Source organism: Salarias fasciatus, chromosome 5 (genome assembly GCF_902148845.1).
Source record: "Salarias fasciatus chromosome 5, fSalaFa1.1, whole genome shotgun sequence".
Lineage (NCBI taxonomy): Eukaryota > Metazoa > Chordata > Actinopteri > Blenniiformes > Blenniidae > Salarias > Salarias fasciatus.
Window position 1 is genome coordinate 35836078 of NC_043749.1, and position 17446 is coordinate 35853523.

A 17446-nucleotide genomic window follows, 5' to 3' on the forward strand; every position below is an offset into this window, starting at 1 on the left:
CCTCTCTCTCTCTCTCTCTCTCCCTCTGCCTCTCCTCCTCTCTCTCTCTCTCTCTCTCTCTCTGCCTCTCCTCCTCTCTCTCTCTCCCTCTGCCTCTCGTCCTCTCTCTCTCTCTCTCTCTCTCTCTCTCTCTCCCTCTGCCTCCCCCCTCTCTCTCTCCCTGTCCTCCTCTCTCTCTCCCTCTGCCTCTCCTCCTCTCTCTCCCCCCCCCTCTCCTCCTCTCTCTCTCCTCCTCTCTCCCTCTGCCTCTCCTCTCTCTCTTCCTCTGCCACTCCTCCTCTCTCTCTCCCTCTTCTCCTCTCTCTCTCCCCCCTCTCCTCCTCTCTCCTCCTCTCTCCCTCTGCCTCTCCTCTCTCTCTCTTCCTCTCTCCCTCTGCCTCTCCTCTCTCTCTCTTCCTCTGCCACTCCTCCTCTCTCTCTCTCCCTCTGCCTCTCGTCCTCTCTCTCTCCTCTTCTCTCCCTCTGCCTCCCCTTTCTCTCTCTTCCTCTGCCACTCCTCCTCTCTCTCTCTCTCCCTCTGCCTCTCCTCTCTCTCTCCCTCTGCCACTCCTCTCTCTCTCCCTCTGTCTCTCCTCTAGCTCTCTCGCCTCCTCCTCTCTCTCTCCTCCCTCCGCCTCTCCTCCAGCTCTCTCTCTCTCTCTCTCTCTCTCTCTCTCTCTCTCTCTCTCTCTCTCTCCCTCTGTTTTAAAGTCTCAGTCGGACTTGCTCTCCTCCACACGTTACTTCCTGGATGGATGTAGGATCGTGAAGCCTCCATCACCAGCCGCAGCAGCAGCAGTGAGCAGACCGACCCTCCGTGTCCGTGTGCCCGAGCTGCGCTGCCTCTTTCCCCGCCGCAGCAGCCGCCGGAGCTCCGCCGGTGCTCCGCCGCGCCTCGCCTCGCCTCGCCTCGCCTCGGCTCCGGTCCTCCGCCGCTCCTGCAGCATCCTCCGGCTCCGGGAGCATCTGAGCATGTGTGCTCGCTGAAGGAGAGACTGCGCTCGGACCTGTCTCCATCCCTCCATCCCTCCATCCCTCCGCCGCCTCCCCGCGCCGCTGCGCTGCGTCTCCGGCTGGATTTTACGCAGCGCCACGCGCCGCTCGTGTGCCAGCAGGAGGAGAGGAGCGCAGAAACTCAACAGTTGCTTGTTGTTTGCATGTCGACTGCGTTTCCCTGCCATGTGGAGGCTACTGCAACCGCGCTGCCGCTGCTGGTGGATTTTGTCCCTGCTGCTCCCGGCCTGGGCCGGATGTCATCCCGGTAAGTTTCTGCCCCCTTGCAGGCGCGCGGAGGGGCTTTTCCCCCGTGTTGCCCCCGTGTGTGACGGAACGTGGCGGGAGATGCTCCGTCCGCTCCGGGCTTCATTCTGCTCACGGTAGGAGCTTTGACGCGCTGCTCCGGTCCCTCTCCGGTCCCTCTCCGGTCCCTCTCCGGCTCCGGCACGCCGGGAGCCGGGCCAGTATCCGCGGGCGTAAGAAGCGCTCGGCGGGCAGCTGACGACCTTTTTCTCCCCCTCATACCGATTAGAAGCAGAGCTTTACCCCCCGTGCCCCCGCCGGGGCAGCTCTCCGCTGAAAGCTCCTCTCTCGCTCCGGTTTGCGTCTCTTTGCCCGCTCGGATGTGAACCGGGAGCCGCGGACGCGCGGATCCGCCGGCTGGCTGCGGGACGAGAGGCGGGAGCGCGGCGCGGCTCAGGCCGGCCGGTAGACCCCGCCGGCCCGGTGGAGTCCGCCTGGCCGGGCAGGGGATGCCTGATCACACACACACACACACACACACACACACACACACACACACACACACACACACACACACACACACACACACACACACAGCTCTCATGTACCTGTTTCCATCCTCACACTGGGGCTGGCTGCTGTAATTGGGCTAATCTCCCTCTATTATGTAACCACTGCACTGTTCCCACGTCCTCCCTCTGCTCTGATTAGTGCCGGTTTGGTTTAACCCCCCCTCCTGGATCCTGGTGACTGGACTGAACCCCTGCAGATGGTTTGGTGTGTCTCCACCTTTGGGGGATCACTGGGAGATCACAGCACACGATCATTCCACACATTAGATTTGACCTTGAACCAGAATGGATGTCCGCTCTAAACGCCGCCGCCGCCGCCGTCCTCCTCGGGCCCTCCGACCGGCACAGCTTCCCTGCCCCGCTGACTCCCAGCCTGACAGACGGACGAGAAGGGAAAGGTTCAGATTCCAGCTCGAAGGACAGGTTGGAACATTCCAGAGTCGCTAGCTGTCTGACAGCTTGAACCTCTAAACGAAGCCGTTCCCATGGCGCCGCTCGGTCCTGTCTGAGGTGTTCTGCCGAGCCGCTGTCCCACGGCCGTCTGTAGACCAGGCTCTTTCTCAGATGGCGTTGTCCTCCCGTCGGTGTCCTCGCTCTTCAGACATCACAGAGTCCGTCGCGGGCCGATACACGTCCTGCCTCCGTTTCTCCCTCATCACAGCGGCCGGGTGGAGGTGGGCTGGACCTGCAGCTGGGTTTTTGTCCCCAGTGAACCGAGGAGCTGGAGTCCTCCAGACCACTTTCTCCTCATTAATGTAAAGTGGTGTCAGGACGGAGCTCCTGTGACACCGCCGCTCCACTCGCTCCGGGCAAGCCTGAGGAGCCGGACGGTCTCCGTTCCAGCAGGAGACCGCCCTGACCTCCGGCAGGAGACCCCCCTGACCTCCGGCAGGAGACCGCCCTGACCTCCGGCAGGAGACCCCCCTGACCTCCGGCAGGAGACCGCCCTGACCTCCGGCAGGAGACCACCCTGACCTCGGGCAGGAGACCGCCCTGACCTCGGGCAGGAGACCGCCCTGACCTCCGGCAGGAGACCGCCCTGACCTCGGGCCCGCTGTGCCGCTGTTATACTCCTGTTAGCTGGAAAACGCTGGGGGAGCACAGAGATCAGCTGTCCTCCAGAAGACAGTCAGGAAAACCCTGCAGAACCTCACTCCTTACCTTAAATCACACAAAAACTACTCAGTGTAAAGACCTGTTTCCTGCTGGAATGACAGAATCAGTGTGTTATTGAGACCCGATGAGATGTAGAGGGAGGAGAGAGAGAGGGAGAGAGAGGGAGAGAGAGGCTGGTGATGAGGGGGAGACTTTGGTCCAGGATCCGGTCCAGAACTGATCAGGCTCCTGTTTGATTCACACTGACGTCATTTTTCTCTCCTGTGGTGGAAAAATGGAAAAACACACCGAGCAGCCTGACAGCCATCACTCTGTGTGTGTGTGTGTGTGCACGGTGTTGTGTGTGTGTGTATGCATGGTGCATGTAACTGCGTGCGTGGTGTCTGTGTGTGTGTGTACGCGCGTGCGTGTGTGTGTGATTTGTGTGTCTGTATGGGTTGTCTGTGTGTGCACGATGTTGTGTGTGTATGCATGGTTTGTTGTTGTGTGTGTGTGTGCGTGTGTGTGCGTGATTTGTGTGTCTGTATGGGTTGTCTGTGTGTGCACGGTGTTGTGTGTGTGTGTATGCATGGTGCATGTAACTGCGTGCGTGGTGTCTGTGTGTGTGTGTACGCGCGTGCGTGTGTGTGTGATTTGTGTGTCTGTATGGGTTGTCTGTGTGTGCACGATGTTGTGTGTGTATGCATGGTTTGTTGTTGTGTGTGTGTGTGTGTGCGTGTGTGTGCGTGATTTGTGTGTCTGTATGGGTTGTCTGTGTGTGCACGATGTTGTGTGTGTATGCATGGTTTGTTGTTGTGTGTGTGTGTGCGTGTGTGTGCGTGATTTGTGTGTCTGTATGGGTTGTCTGTGTGTGCACGATGTTGTGTGTGTATGCATGGTTTGTTGTTGTGTGTGTGTGTGCGTGTGTGTGCGTGATTTGTGTGTCTGTATGGGTTGTCTGTGTGTGCACGATGTTGTGTGTGTATGTATGGTTTGTTGTTGTTGTGTAATGGTATCTTGTATGTGTACATGGTGTGTGTCTTTATGTGTGTGTGTGTGCACGGAGTCTTGTACGTGTGTGTGTCTATGTGTGTGTGTGCACGGTGTCTTGTATGTGTACATTGTGTGTGTCCATGGTGTGTGTGTGTGTGTGTGTGTGTGTGTGTGTGTGTGTGTGTGTGTGTGCGTGTGTTGTCTGAGCCCCCTCGTCTCCCACGTCACCTTCAGGGCTCGTTACAGCAACACACACTGTTTCTCTGTGTTCATTCTACGTGTGTACAAAACCCCTCCACACACACACACACACACACACACACACACACACACACATAAACGCACACACATTTCAGCAAAGACAGGACTGAGACCGTCACGTTTCCCCGCTGTGCGGCGCTGCATGGTGACCCACTCTGCCCCGCTGACGGTGTGTGGGCGGAGCTTACCGTCTCCGCCCTGCTGACGGTGTGTGGGCGGAGCTTACTGCCTCCACCCTCAGGCTGCAGTCGCGGTGCTGCGGTCAGTCGAGGCTGTCAGACATTCAGGAAGCAGACGCTCCTCTGCAGGTTCTGTTCTCCACCCAGCGGAGAACGCCGCCTTTCATCAGGGCTTTGGAACCTGGAGGCGGAGCAGAGGTGGTCCAGACCTCCCGGTCCTCGCCATCCTCCACCTTCTGATGTCTGCTGCCAGAGGATCACTGGAGCTGCAGCTCAGACTGGTGGTACAGCTGAAGCGTTTCATCAGGTCAGGAGAAAGGCCAGAGGTCACAGCAGAGGTCGTTAAAGACAGAGGCACAGCAGTAAACCCTGGGATGAGTTTGAAGTCAGGAGCGTCAGCGTGTTAACATGTTAGCATGTCAGAGGAGGGATGACGTCACGGGTCTGCTGCAGCACCAGGCTAAAGAAAGGCACCCGTGATGTTGAGCGGGATCTCACTGATGAATGTTGCTTCAGCGCAGAGCGAAGCTGGAACAGGCGGAAACATTCTGAATCGTAAAAACATCCCGATGGAGCAGAGGGTGAAGGACTGGAGCACCTCAGACCTTCATCACTGATCAGACTCTGCTGCCCCTCCTCCCCCCCCCCCCCCCCCCCCCCCCCCCGTCAGTCCCTCCTCTCTGACCTCAGGACCTCCCCCGTTCTGCAGCCTTGATCAAACATGTAGAGAGTGTGGGGATCAGGCTGGTCTCGTCTCCACGGCTTGTTTCTCTGTGGTCATGTTGGCCGTGATGAAGCTGCGGCGCTCGTCCCTCTGAAGACCGGGTCCACTCAGGGCCGTCTTCTGTCCGTCTGCTCTGCTGGGAGCTTTACTTTACCAGAGATACTTCCAGGGTCAGCTTGTTCCCTTAAAATGGCCTCAATTTGTAGCCACTAATTATCTTCAAGAGTAATATTTTCATTTACTTTCATTTGCTTCATTTAACACACACACACACACACACACACACACACACACACACACACACACACACACACACACACACACACACACACACACACACACACACACGGAAAGGAGCATTACACCCTGGTTCTGACAGTATGAACATTGACTCTGATAGAAATTCTACATTTGCAGAGTAAATGTTTAGAGTTCACCTGAAGACTTCTCTGAGAAAATGAGTCCGTTTCAGTCTTGTGTAGCTGTTTGATCTTGTCTTAACATTTCTAAGGATTTTAGTTTTTTCCCTTCGCCTGCTGCAGCGGTTTGATTAGTACGGATTTTATTTTGACCATTTTGATCAGTAAATCAAAATTACATTTAAAAAACACTTCAGAATACCAAATCTATTGAAAACCAAAAAGACTCAGTTACATTTTGGTGTGAAATACTGCAGAAGAACCGAACACATCCACATCTTGTGCATCAGTGTTTGCAGTCCTTCATCATTTTCTATGGGTTCAGTGGATTGTGGAACGATTGTCTGATACCCTGCTGCCTCATCACACATCACATGTTGCACTGGACAGTGTTTTATGCACACACACATTCCCAGTCTTTTGCGGTGTGTGTTTCTCTGAGCGGCTGTGTGTCCGCTGTTGACCCTGAGTGAGTCTGCATGTTGATGAAGTGACCAGTGAAGTTTGGCTCTGCCTCTGTAGCCGTACCATTGTTGACCCCGAGAAGCGACCCGTTCCAGGTCCAGGTCCAGGTCTGGGACCGTGGGTTCCACTGGCGGACGGATGAAGCGCGGTGCTAACAGCTAGCGGAGAGCGCGCTGGCTTCAGAGCAGCCAGTGGGAATCGAAGCAGCGAATAAAGAAAGGAGAAAATCACTACATGCCAAGAAGTGTTGTATCACACAGCGAGCGGCGCCGAGACCTCCTCATTAAATTCTTGCAGTGGCGTTGGTTTTTCCACTTTAATGCTTGGGAGACGCTGGTTTCCTCCTCGGAGAGAGATAGGGACTCTGGGGCCACTGAGACGAGCTCGTAGCCCAATTTGTCTGGCTTCCAGGGGGAGGTGGTCTGAACAGCGCCGCCGCCGCCTCCCTCCTCGTGTGGACTGACCTCTCCCGGGCCGGATCTCACGTCTCTGGTGAGCCGCCTCGCTCCGAGCTGTCGCGTTCGACTTGGTGTTTTCTGTTTGTCTCTCAATCCACTCCAGCGGGTTAACGGCGCTCTGCGGCGCCTTTCTCTTCGGTCGCTGTCCGGAGGTGTGTCTCTGGCAGGCGTGCTGTGGAGGACGTCATTTTCAAATCAAGGAAATTACATTCCCTTTCAGCCCCAGGCAGATGATTCAATATTCAATGTGCTTTATGCATAACATTAGGCCAAATTTCCCAGCCTTCACTGCTGTACCATTACAAGCAGCGTTACAGAGACTTCTGCGATTCAGTCACTTCATGGGTTTGTGCTGGAACCCTTCTCATTGTCAGTGAGTTTGAATAAACCTGATTCATATTTTCTCTCTTTTTAACCATCTTTTAAATGGTTTTCTCATCTTGCCAAAAATTATTCTCACTGGTCCACATCCACCCTTCAAATGTCTCATGAATTCCCGAACAGTGTCCAGCAGCAGCATTCTTCGTACCATTAGGACCAAATGCAATAAGCTGCTTCTGAGATGCTGCTGGTGGAAAGAGCAGACACACCTGAAGGGAAAAAGACACACACAGCTGGGTTTCCTGTCTACACACTCATCATACCGGCCTCAGACATGAGGCCCAGCCAGAGACATGTCTTTATGTGGAGGTGTTTAATAGAAATGGTCTTTTAAAGACGCTGAACTGTCCAGTATTGATGTCTCTGGAGGCCAGCAGTGGGAATAGTCGTTCTTCTTCTGTGGAATCAGCAGCTCGGCTCGTTACCTGATCATGAGCATGCTTGGTTCTCGGCGGAGAGATGTTGGGTGGATGTTCAGTCAGCCATCACAAGCCCCTGCTGCCTCCATGTTGGTTTTGTGGGACTGTCTTTCCAGCCGCTCCGGAGGAGCCTCTCCAGGCATTCTGTGTTCTGAAGCTCACTGGAAGGACAGCCAGTATCTGAGAGCTGGAGGGAGAAGATATGATTTGAGCTCTGCTGAGGAATGAGCAGCAGGTTTACTCATGAAAGACGACTAACAGCAGGAGGGACCGAGTTTTATCAAGGCCATTTGGTTCTATAGTTGGCACTTTGTGTGAATCTGCTTCTTCAGGACATTTGGTTCAGAACCAGGCATGCATCAGAACTCTTCCATGAGATTAAGTCAATGTTCTGGACCCAAAAGAGGATTTCATGTTCTGGAACACTGATTGATGTGGTCCAGGGAAAAGCCGGTTCCAGTGTCAGGGATGCGAGCCGGGGAACAAAGCGCATGTCTCAGTCAGTCCAATCAGGCCGAGGTTCAAGTGAGGGAAATCCAGAGATGTGGTGAAGAACAAGGAGAGGAAACACTGAACCAGCAAGCAGAACAGAAACAGTATGGAAGTCTTGTTCACGACTCATGGCTGACAGCAATCAAAGACCTGGTTCACTGAATGTAGCAGCAGAAACAGGGACATGAGAAGACGCTCAAGACAAGAGAGACAAGTTAGATTCAGGAACTACAGACGAGGCAACATGCCGGGGTCACCGGTGGTCTGAGACATCTGACCCAGCATCGGTCTCTCAGTGAGACACTTCCAGTTGCTCCACGTTCCGAGACAGAGCCACTCTGATCGGTCTGCTGTGGTACAGAGCTCAGGACTAGAACATGCTCCAGAACAAGTCTCCTGCAAACGGAGTAAACTCCAGCAGTGAGGCCAACATCTGGGTAGGCCTCAGGAGACCAGCTTGTTGCTGTTCATCAGAAATGTGTGTCACTGCCTTCATCTATTTATCGAAAGTTACCGGTACAATATTAGACCTCAACGCCCACCACCGTACCCGAATGGATTATTTGGTGTGACTCTTTGGGCATTTTACATTTACATTGCTAACATCTGTGCTAATGACTCGTCCGTATTAAATCACTTGGACACTGAATGGATCCAACATGGTGAAGTACGTTCCATACCATGACCTAAAGTGAAAAAGTACCTTCATTCTGACCACCACACTGAATGGCTCCCAATCATGGAAGCTTGTTAGGAAACAGGCTGAGAAAGGGGCAAGCAGCAGCCGGCAGCAGAGGTGAAGTCAGTCACGGAGCCGTCAGCTGTTCAGACGTGCTGCTGCTACACTAATGAATGGTTTGAAGCCTGATAGTAACATTGTCCAATAACACAGTCACACTCCAGTTATCAGGAACTTCTCGCTCCCTGTAATCACTTCCACCTGTCCTTACTTCTGACGTACTGGACGCTGACAGGCAGTGCAGCAAATTTGGAGATTAGAAACCAGCCAGAGAGTTCACGTTATGGCAGCTGAGGGAAATATTGCTCCAGAGAATTTGAGCACGCACTGTGTTTTACGGGAGCCGGGCAATTTGACAAATCGATGTGACTGCTGACACAATTAGCCTCCAGGGCTTATTATACGATTAAGTCCAATTAAGTCGTTTCTGCAAGACAATGAAACCTTCAGTCTAATTCTAAAGACTGAAAGGTTTTTCCATGTGAATTTAAAGTCTCAGCAAACATTTTAACAAACCAAGAGTCTGGGTTAATAAGATCGTGTGGAAAGCATGTTTAATGAGATAGTGTGAGTTTTCTAGCTCAGAATAATACCATGAAGGAGACCTGAAATGAGGGATATGTGTCCGTTAGCTCTGCAGTCCATCGTGGATCGATGGGAGGGTTTGCTGAGCACCCTGAAGCACACAGTGGAATGTGACGCCATACAGATGGTGTGTTGGTGAAGACAGTTTTCAGATGAATCAGTGTTGCAACAAACAAATCTGAATCTGGCACACCAAAAAACAGAAAGAATACCAGACAGGATCTGTCACACAGTCAAAGGGAAGACATTCAGAAGACACTGTAAAATCTAAGAATGGGGCAACACAGAAGAAGTCTGCTATGTAGTCAAGTCTGAAAATAAACGCTATGGGTGGGGGGTACAGCTGAGGAGATCCAGTATTTGATATTTAACACACACCTGATGTGCCATGTTCATGCAGGTCAACGTGTTTCATGGGCAGTGTGACTTGTTCGGTGTATCAGTCACCAATATGTCCACACTAACCACAAATGCATCAGCAGACTTGCTATCAACAATAAACAGTATTCATTATAATTCTCTATGTTGGGTTATAGCGTCTCTGACCTAAGAGACAAAGCTTCTGAATCAGGGATGGTGGAAAGTGGATGGTTTGAAAAACGTGGACTTTTTTTGTCAAATCAGTGGATTTCAGAACATTTCTGCAGCGTGCTCTTCTAGATTTTCCTCCTGTTTTCAAATAAATTCTCTCGAAGTGCTCACCAGCGGTGGAGCCCAGAGGAAATGATAACTTGTTGGTTCCCTCTTGTGCAAATCCTTAAGATGATTGATGGCCCACTTACACTCCCTGACAGGCACAATAAACTTCTACAGAGACTGGAAAGAGAGCATCAGCTTGTTCACACTTGCAGAGGAAGCACTGTGGCTGCGAAGCTTGCTGTTTCCTCACACTGTGGTGTTGTCGGAGTTAAGTCAGTTGTTAAACTATCCACAAGGTAAAAACAGATGGATGAACAGATGGTTGGACATGAATGGAGTTTCAGATTTGGGCCATTATAAGTTGAAAACAGTTTATTGTAATGGGCAGATTGACAGTAAGTCTGAAAACAAGCTGAGGTGACAGTTGGCAGTTAGGTCCGGTGATATGGGGATCTATCATGACTCGACAGTCTGACGTGTCTCACCTGGGAAAGACACCTCTGTAGGCCAACACAGCAGTGCAACAGCATTGAACAATTCATTACACACATGTCATGAAGGGTCTGATAAATGAACTTTCCCCAAATTACAACATGACTCGTTAAGTCATTTCCACCCACTGTATGTATTCCCGCGGCCCACACGGATAAAGTCACTTTATCCCACTGAAACAGGTCCAAGGTCACAAGTCTGGACATACATGGAAACAAAAATTCATTAAAAAAAAAAGTCCTGAGACTGGCCCGAAAGAGAATCAAGAAATGTTACAGAGGACGTCCACAGTGCATGAGAAGTAAAAGTAACAGCTGTTCCAAGTTTGTCCAGCAGGCATCACATCGTCTCAGCAGATCACTGAGGCTCTGTTCACCCTGCAGTCTGATGGAGGCCACATTCAAAACCCAGCGTGAATGATCGCACAAAGACATCGGATCTCAGCAAAAGTGGTAAATTGAGCATCAAGACCTGCAGTGTGAGCATAGCCTGGATTTAATAACTGAGCAGTCAAAGCAGTGTGTGGATGTGTATTAAAAACAAACAAATACACACGCAATTAATGGACTGAAGAGAAGCACTGGATGACAAGATTTCACATCTTTCTACTCATAAATTGATGTATTTTATAACAGAAAATGGTCAATTGCTGAAATTGCACTCATTTTGTTCAGCATTATGTGAGTGTGTGGGCTTTGCATTTAAAAGCTTGACTTGTTCAGAATGTAATCTTGAATCTTTGTACTAAAATGTTCTGAAATAGGATCGTTTAAGGCAACCTTTCTTTCCCTCTTCAGATGAAAATGGGCGATCTGTGATCTGTGTTCAAACAGAGGCTTCCATGGGGGCCCTCCTCCGACGGTCCCCAGCTGCTGTTCTTGACATTGTGAAGGTTAAACGCTTGATCCAAACGGTTCATATGTGTTTTAATAAGCGTTAATTGCGGTTGTGGAAACAGCGGCTCGTCTGCTTTGTCAGTGGAGCACATTAGCTGGATGATGAATGGAACGTTTATTTGGCTGAAGCCTCCATCAGGCTCAGCAGGACCCGGGCTCCGCTCGCCCTCTGAGAGCACGGCTGCTAAATTTAAGTTTTCCCAAGCAGGACGCCGGAGGTGTTTGACTCCTCGCGCCAGATGTTCAACAGATGGGCTTCGTGAGTATCACCCCGGGTGCTCAGGTTCCCACCTCAGTATCCTTTCCTCTGTCTTGTGTGTGAGTGTGGCTTTCACTTTCTGCTTCTGTGGAATTATTTAGATCATTGTTGGCCCTCCCCCTCCCCCCACCTCCAGTCTTGCTGTGCCTGAGCGGGGCTTTCAGGCCCGGTCAGATAAAACCTGCTCCTGGACCATTCCTCACTGCTAGACAAGCGCCCGTGTTCCACCTGAAACGCCTTTGGATTTACGCCGCCAACTGCAGCCATCTTTCTTCCGTTAATCACCTCGGGGTTGGACGCTCCGGCTCGCCGTGTCCCCGGGCCGATGGATGACCCGTAGGGGAAATCGAATGGAAAGCAGCCAAGCCTGACGCTCCTCAAGCGCTTTCTAGGTACCACGCTGAGAGAGCGCGAATAGGACAGCAGCGTGATTCAGTGTGTGTGTGTGTGTGTGTGTGTGTGTGTGTGTGTGTGTGTGTGTGTGTGTGTGTGTGTGTGTGTGCGTGTCAGAGGCCAGAAAACTGCCGTGTATGCTGTAATCCTTCCCGTGTCTAACGGCGCTTCTGTTGCTCGGCTTGCTTCCTCCGGCGAGCAGTTAACACTTGTTTTCCATCCATCTGCGCTCAATGCAGGAAGCGTCTGCAGCGCAGTGCTCAGGAACAGATCTGCCCGGGCAGCCAGGACCCCCACAGTGCAGCATAGAGTTTGCATGTTCTGCATGCGTGGCCCCCCCACAGCCTGGAGCCGTGTGTCGCAGTGAGCCGGTGACGTTTCCCCTGCTGTCCGGCTGGGATCGGCTCCAGCGTCTAGTCAGCCAAACATAATCCACTGACTGACTTCATCCCTGGAGTGCCTGAGAGTCCAAGTTCTGGGAGCAGCAGATTCACTGGGTCCGGCTTAAAGCTCAGGACGCATTGGTTGCGTACGGGGAAAACGACTTTTCTTTGACTTCATTCAGTCTTCTCACTGGGATTTCTTTGAGTTCTCTTTCTTGACTGCCTGTTCGTTCTGGACGGTGTACAGATGCCCATTAAACCGAAACATCCACATCTAAACATAATTAGCAGCACTGCTCACGGGTCTAAGAAGGGATTTAGTTTTTACTGGCATATCCACAAATGGAAGCCATAGAAAGGTTTTTATTGTCCCACAGAAGCTGTGGAAATTCCTACATTTTCTCTGTTGACGTTCTTTAGACTGTTTCTGCTCCTCCTCTGTTCATGATCCAACCTTGTTTCCACCCATCAGCTTCCCAGTAATTCCAGAATCATCAGTGCAGAAGAATCATACGGTGATAAAAGCGCCGAGCTGAACGTCAGCACTGCCGAGCCTGGATTTGCACGGCAGATCTGAAAACAAGAGGTGTTTCTGTCTTCTGAGCGTGGACGGAGACGTGTCTGCTGGAGACAGGCTGCTTTACCCTCAGTGTCCAATAACAGGGAATAGCTGTTAGCATCTTCACTTTTTTATTTGAGAAAGATATAAAAAGATGACTTCTGTAATGAGCACTATTTATGTGATCTTAAAAATACACTACATTCTAAGGTATTGAGTTTTGGGAATCTTTGAGCCTTCGTTTTATTGTAAATGGACTCTTATTTGTCAGTCTCCAGCTGTTGGTCGCCTCTGTTGGGGTACTGAGAGCTGGATGGAGGGTGGGTGAGGGGCAGGTCTCACAGTGACATGGAGGCCTTGATTCCTCTCCCTCCATTTATCCATCTTTCCCCAGAGCTTTACATTCAGTCCAGCCTCCACGTCCTTCACAGCTGTATTCGGCACCACTATTATGGGGCTCTTAAAGGTGTGTCCCATCTGGCTGCCTCCACTGAAGGGCCCTTGAGCAGCGCCTGAAGTACCCAGAAGCTTCTTCAAGATGGTACAACTGCTGAGGACGATTTCTCAACCTGTTATAGACCAGATAATCTATTCCAATCTGAAATACCGTACCGTGAGTGTAACGTGTCCTGGATATTGTATATTGTATGAATAACATAGTGGGTGTGAGGAAACGCCACCTTTAGTCACCTGGAGACAAGCCACCATGTCTTCAGACAGTAGTGGACAGAGTCAGACCCCAGCTTCCTGAGGGTGTTTGACACGGTCTGAGGAGAGGTGAGTAATCAGAGTCACCATGTTCATTTCATCAGGAGCCCGGTCGGAGCCCGGTCGGAGCCCGGTCGGAGCCCGGTCGGAGCCCGGTCGGAGCCCGGTCGGAGCCCGTCGTTACCGTTTCCTCTGCACCCTTCCTGTCTTCATTGGCGGTGGTAGTTTACAGTGTGTGTGACCGGATGTGAGATGTGCTCAGGTTTCAGTGTTCCAGCTGATCCATGACGGAACGCAGCCACTTAAACATTGAGTGAGTGATGAGTGCTTGTTCTCAATGAATAAAGATCAGATTTGATTGGTCATGTTTGGGGGTCCAGAGGGCCGTTCTGGAAAGCTACTTCATTGGTGAAGAATGAGACTGCATGGGTTCCACGTCGTCTTTTTTTGATCGTTGATGCTGATCCATTACTGATCCCTCACCGTTGAGCCTGAAGCATCTGGATGCTGCTAAGTAGGGTTGCCAACTCCCAGAGATTGAAATAAGGGACGCCTCTCGCGGGCAGCTGAAAAAACTGGGTTTTTTGGGGGGTCAAAACGCATATATAACAGCATTTTGCCAGTTATACCTATTACAGACTATAAAAACACATTAGGCTACTGCATCACACCTACAGTAGCAAGATAATAACTCATGATCAGCTTGATCTGTTTGTATTTGTGGCCTACAGTGAGACAGTTATCAGTCAAGTATCATCATGATGGACAGCAGCTCTCAGCCACTGCACCGGACGGCAGAGCAGCTCAGCAGCTCCTTCAGAGGAGACTGAGACCCTCAGAGCAGGAAGGAGCTACCACAGGTCTCTCATCCCCACCGCTGTCAGGCTGGACAGTTCTACTGTGTAGAATATGAGCAATAATCCTGGACATTATAATATCCTGCACCCCCCCTAAAGAAATTCAGCGACACTTTATCATCCATTCACTCCGCTAAAACATATTGTACATATTATATATCATACTGTATATTGCATCGTATATTGCATATTGTATTGTATATATTGTATATATTATATATTTCCTGTTATATTTTTAAGATTCAGGTTGTACATACAGTTAGATCTTCTTTGTCTTTAGCTTCTATTATCAATCCTAGCATGATTTGCACTGTTACTTGCTAATTATTGCACCATTCATTAGTTTTGCACCCTGCTGTGGGTTCTAGTGCAGTATCTAAACTGAAAACACTCCACAGTCTGCAGCAGCAGACACACATCAATGAACCAAACATGATATATCCGATATGGAAACGGCACAAACTTCCATGTCTCTGGAAGCCATGCTGCGCTGCGTTAATGTTTTGATTTCCTTCTTCCCATGCGCTCTGTGACCAAACTGACCACTGGCCAATGAGCTGCCGTAGCCTACAAGGAACGGTCTTTTTTTGACCAATGAGATAAGAGTGATTCTGTTTGTCAGCTCATTGGTCACAGAACGTCAGAGAGCCGGTGAACAATTTAAGTTTTCATAAAAAAGCGCATGTTCCATTGCTCACATTTTGACTCTCACAAAAATACGGAACAAAGTGCGTTCCTTTTCAGCTCAATACGGAACGCACACTTTTACATCCAAATACTTAATGATTCCGTTTTTCAAGGAACAGTTGGCAACTCTACTGCTAAGCCTCGTGGTCAGCAGAGGACATCAGGACTCCACTTCTGTCCATCAGTCTACCTTCACTGCATGGTGAATTTATGGAGCTAGCTGAGGGTTAAATGTGTCTCCACACCAGTCCACGTGTTGGTCAACTGTCAAGTTCTGTTTCTCTTTTTCTTGGATACTTTTTTTTTGATTTTTTTTTTGTTTGTTGTGAAAAAGGAGAAAGATATCCAATTATATTGGTGAATTGTAAAAACTGACATCTCATTTAGTTGAAAAAAAGTAGGTGAGGAGGTGCTCCAGCAGGTCAGGGTTCTGTGGGCCGCCGACTCAGGGACTTTCTGGAACCGATTATATGTGGAGACAGTTAAAACCTGATGGAGGGAAACAATGAAGTGTGTAAAGGTCCAGACAGGCTGCGGCAAATCCGTGTATCATTCGTTCAATTGATATTCAATTAAGAATCAAAAAACAAAATATTGAAAAATGTAGCTGAGAGGGGATTTTTTTTTAAGCAGCAGCACCAGCCAATCAGGGAGCTTTATTCCGAGGGTGTGGACAGGTCAGCTCTCAGCTGATCAGCTCCTCTCAGAGCACCACACTCCACAGGATTTGCTATCAGAAATATTAAACATGTTCATTATCTACGATCTCCCCTTCCGACGCCTCCCGAGAGGCTCCGACCGGAAAACATCTCTCTGAACCCCCCGACCACCAGAGGAGGATCGGACCGAACTCATTAGCATACTCCCGACAGTCGGACCTTGTCGGTTTCTGCCGGGAGGAGATCGGGGCAAAATTCGGCCTGATCATCCTGCAGTGTGTGCTGGACTACAGGTTGACGCAAAAACCAAAACACAGACGATAGAACTTCCGGGTCACGGAGATCGAAGAAATTGAAAAATCACATTAAAGTCTGCTCTGTGGCCGAATTTCAACTTTCCTTTATTTGATCTGTCTTAACCAACGGGATACTGAAAAACAAACCAATTTTCATTTATTTGTTTTTATTTTAAAAATGAAAAAAGGAAAAACGACTCATTTTTCAATATTTTGTTATTTGATTCTTAATTGAATGTCAGTTGAACGAATGATACACGGATTGCAGCACAGTGCTGAGGACCTGAGGTGTGTGTTCCTTCATCTTGGTGTCCTTGGAGCCTGGTAGTGCTGCGTGGCTCTAACTCTGGCCTGCGGTCCAGTTCTGGGCCGGAGCAGGGCTCCTGTCAGGCTGCTGCCACATGAAGAGCCGACCGTCTCATCTCCACCGAACCAGTGAGCCTCACTCCCAGGCCGATCAGCCGACATTAGCACACACACACACACACACACACACACACACACACACACACACACACACACACACACACACATACACACACACACACTTCACCATCAGCTTCACACAGCTGCTGGCTTCAGGTTGGCTGCAGAGGTGGATATCTTCAGGAGGAGTTTCCTCTCGTGTGTGTGTGTGTGTGTGTGTGTGTGTGTGTGTGTGTGTGTGTGTGTGTGTGTGTGTCGCAGTCTGACTCTCTTTTTGGAAGTGATACAAGCTTTGTCCATTAAGGTGTGTGTCCATGCTGTGAGCTGTATGAACAGATGATGCACTGCATGTCTCTCTCACACACACACACACACACACACACACACTCACGGTGTGCAGGCCTGTGTGGAGCTGCTCCGTGACACGGGGTCTTGATGTTCCCTCTCCTCTGTGTTGGCAGCCGGGTGATAGAACAGGACTCCGCAGACCGAACGCCAGCGCAGTCACGTCTCTCCTTTCACACATCGGATGTTTCTCCAGCCGGCTCCATGTTTAAAAGACATTAAAGGAACATCTCAGTATCTGTGCCTCAGCCTGGTGTAACGGCAGCTTCCCGCTCGTTTCCCGGCCAGAACATCCATTTTTCAGGAAGAGATGCTGCGAGTGCTGCTGGAAGGAAAACACAGATTTGAATTTGGCACATTTTCATATGAAAACAATCAGAGCATGAAGACTGAGGCCTCAAGCAGGACTGCAGAGGTTTACCATGAGCTGCAGATCCTCAAACTCCTCCATATATTTCCATAACTCCTCTATAATAACCTTTAATCGATAAAAGCAGAGTTATGACGGCTCTGATCAGAGCGACAGGGTCTCAGCTGGGATGGCGAGCAGGAGCTTCATCCGATCTGAACTCTGATGACGTCAGGTGTGAGTTTGATGTGTAGCACAGACTAGGAAAGCCGTCCGATACACAGAAGCCTTGAATTGGCTTTGTCATGTGTGTGAAATGAACTGATCTGTGTCATGGAGTCTTATTGTGCTGCTCGGGAATTATAATCAGATCATTCTTACCTCAAAAAGCACAGACTTGAACCGTTTGTAAGGAGTCGTTGCCTGGGTCTCTCGGTTTGAACCGGCTGCTGTTGACCTTCGTCCTTCCATTCCAAGGTTTTCCCTACTGTCCTTCCT

At 50.3% G+C, this 17446-nt stretch overlaps 1 protein-coding gene across 1 annotated transcript in view; it reads left to right on the forward strand.

Annotated features, from left to right (window-relative positions):
• The first annotated feature begins 996 nt into the window (after window positions 1-996).
• Window positions 997-17446, forward strand: part of LOC115389268 (receptor-type tyrosine-protein phosphatase gamma-like) — a 463600-nt gene continuing 447150 nt past the window's right edge. Inside the window, exon 1 of the mRNA XM_030092770.1 lies at window positions 997-1240. Within this exon, the coding sequence (XP_029948630.1) occupies window positions 1159-1240 (82 nt within the window). The 5' untranslated portion in view covers window positions 997-1158. The remainder of the gene's footprint in view (window positions 1241-17446) is intronic.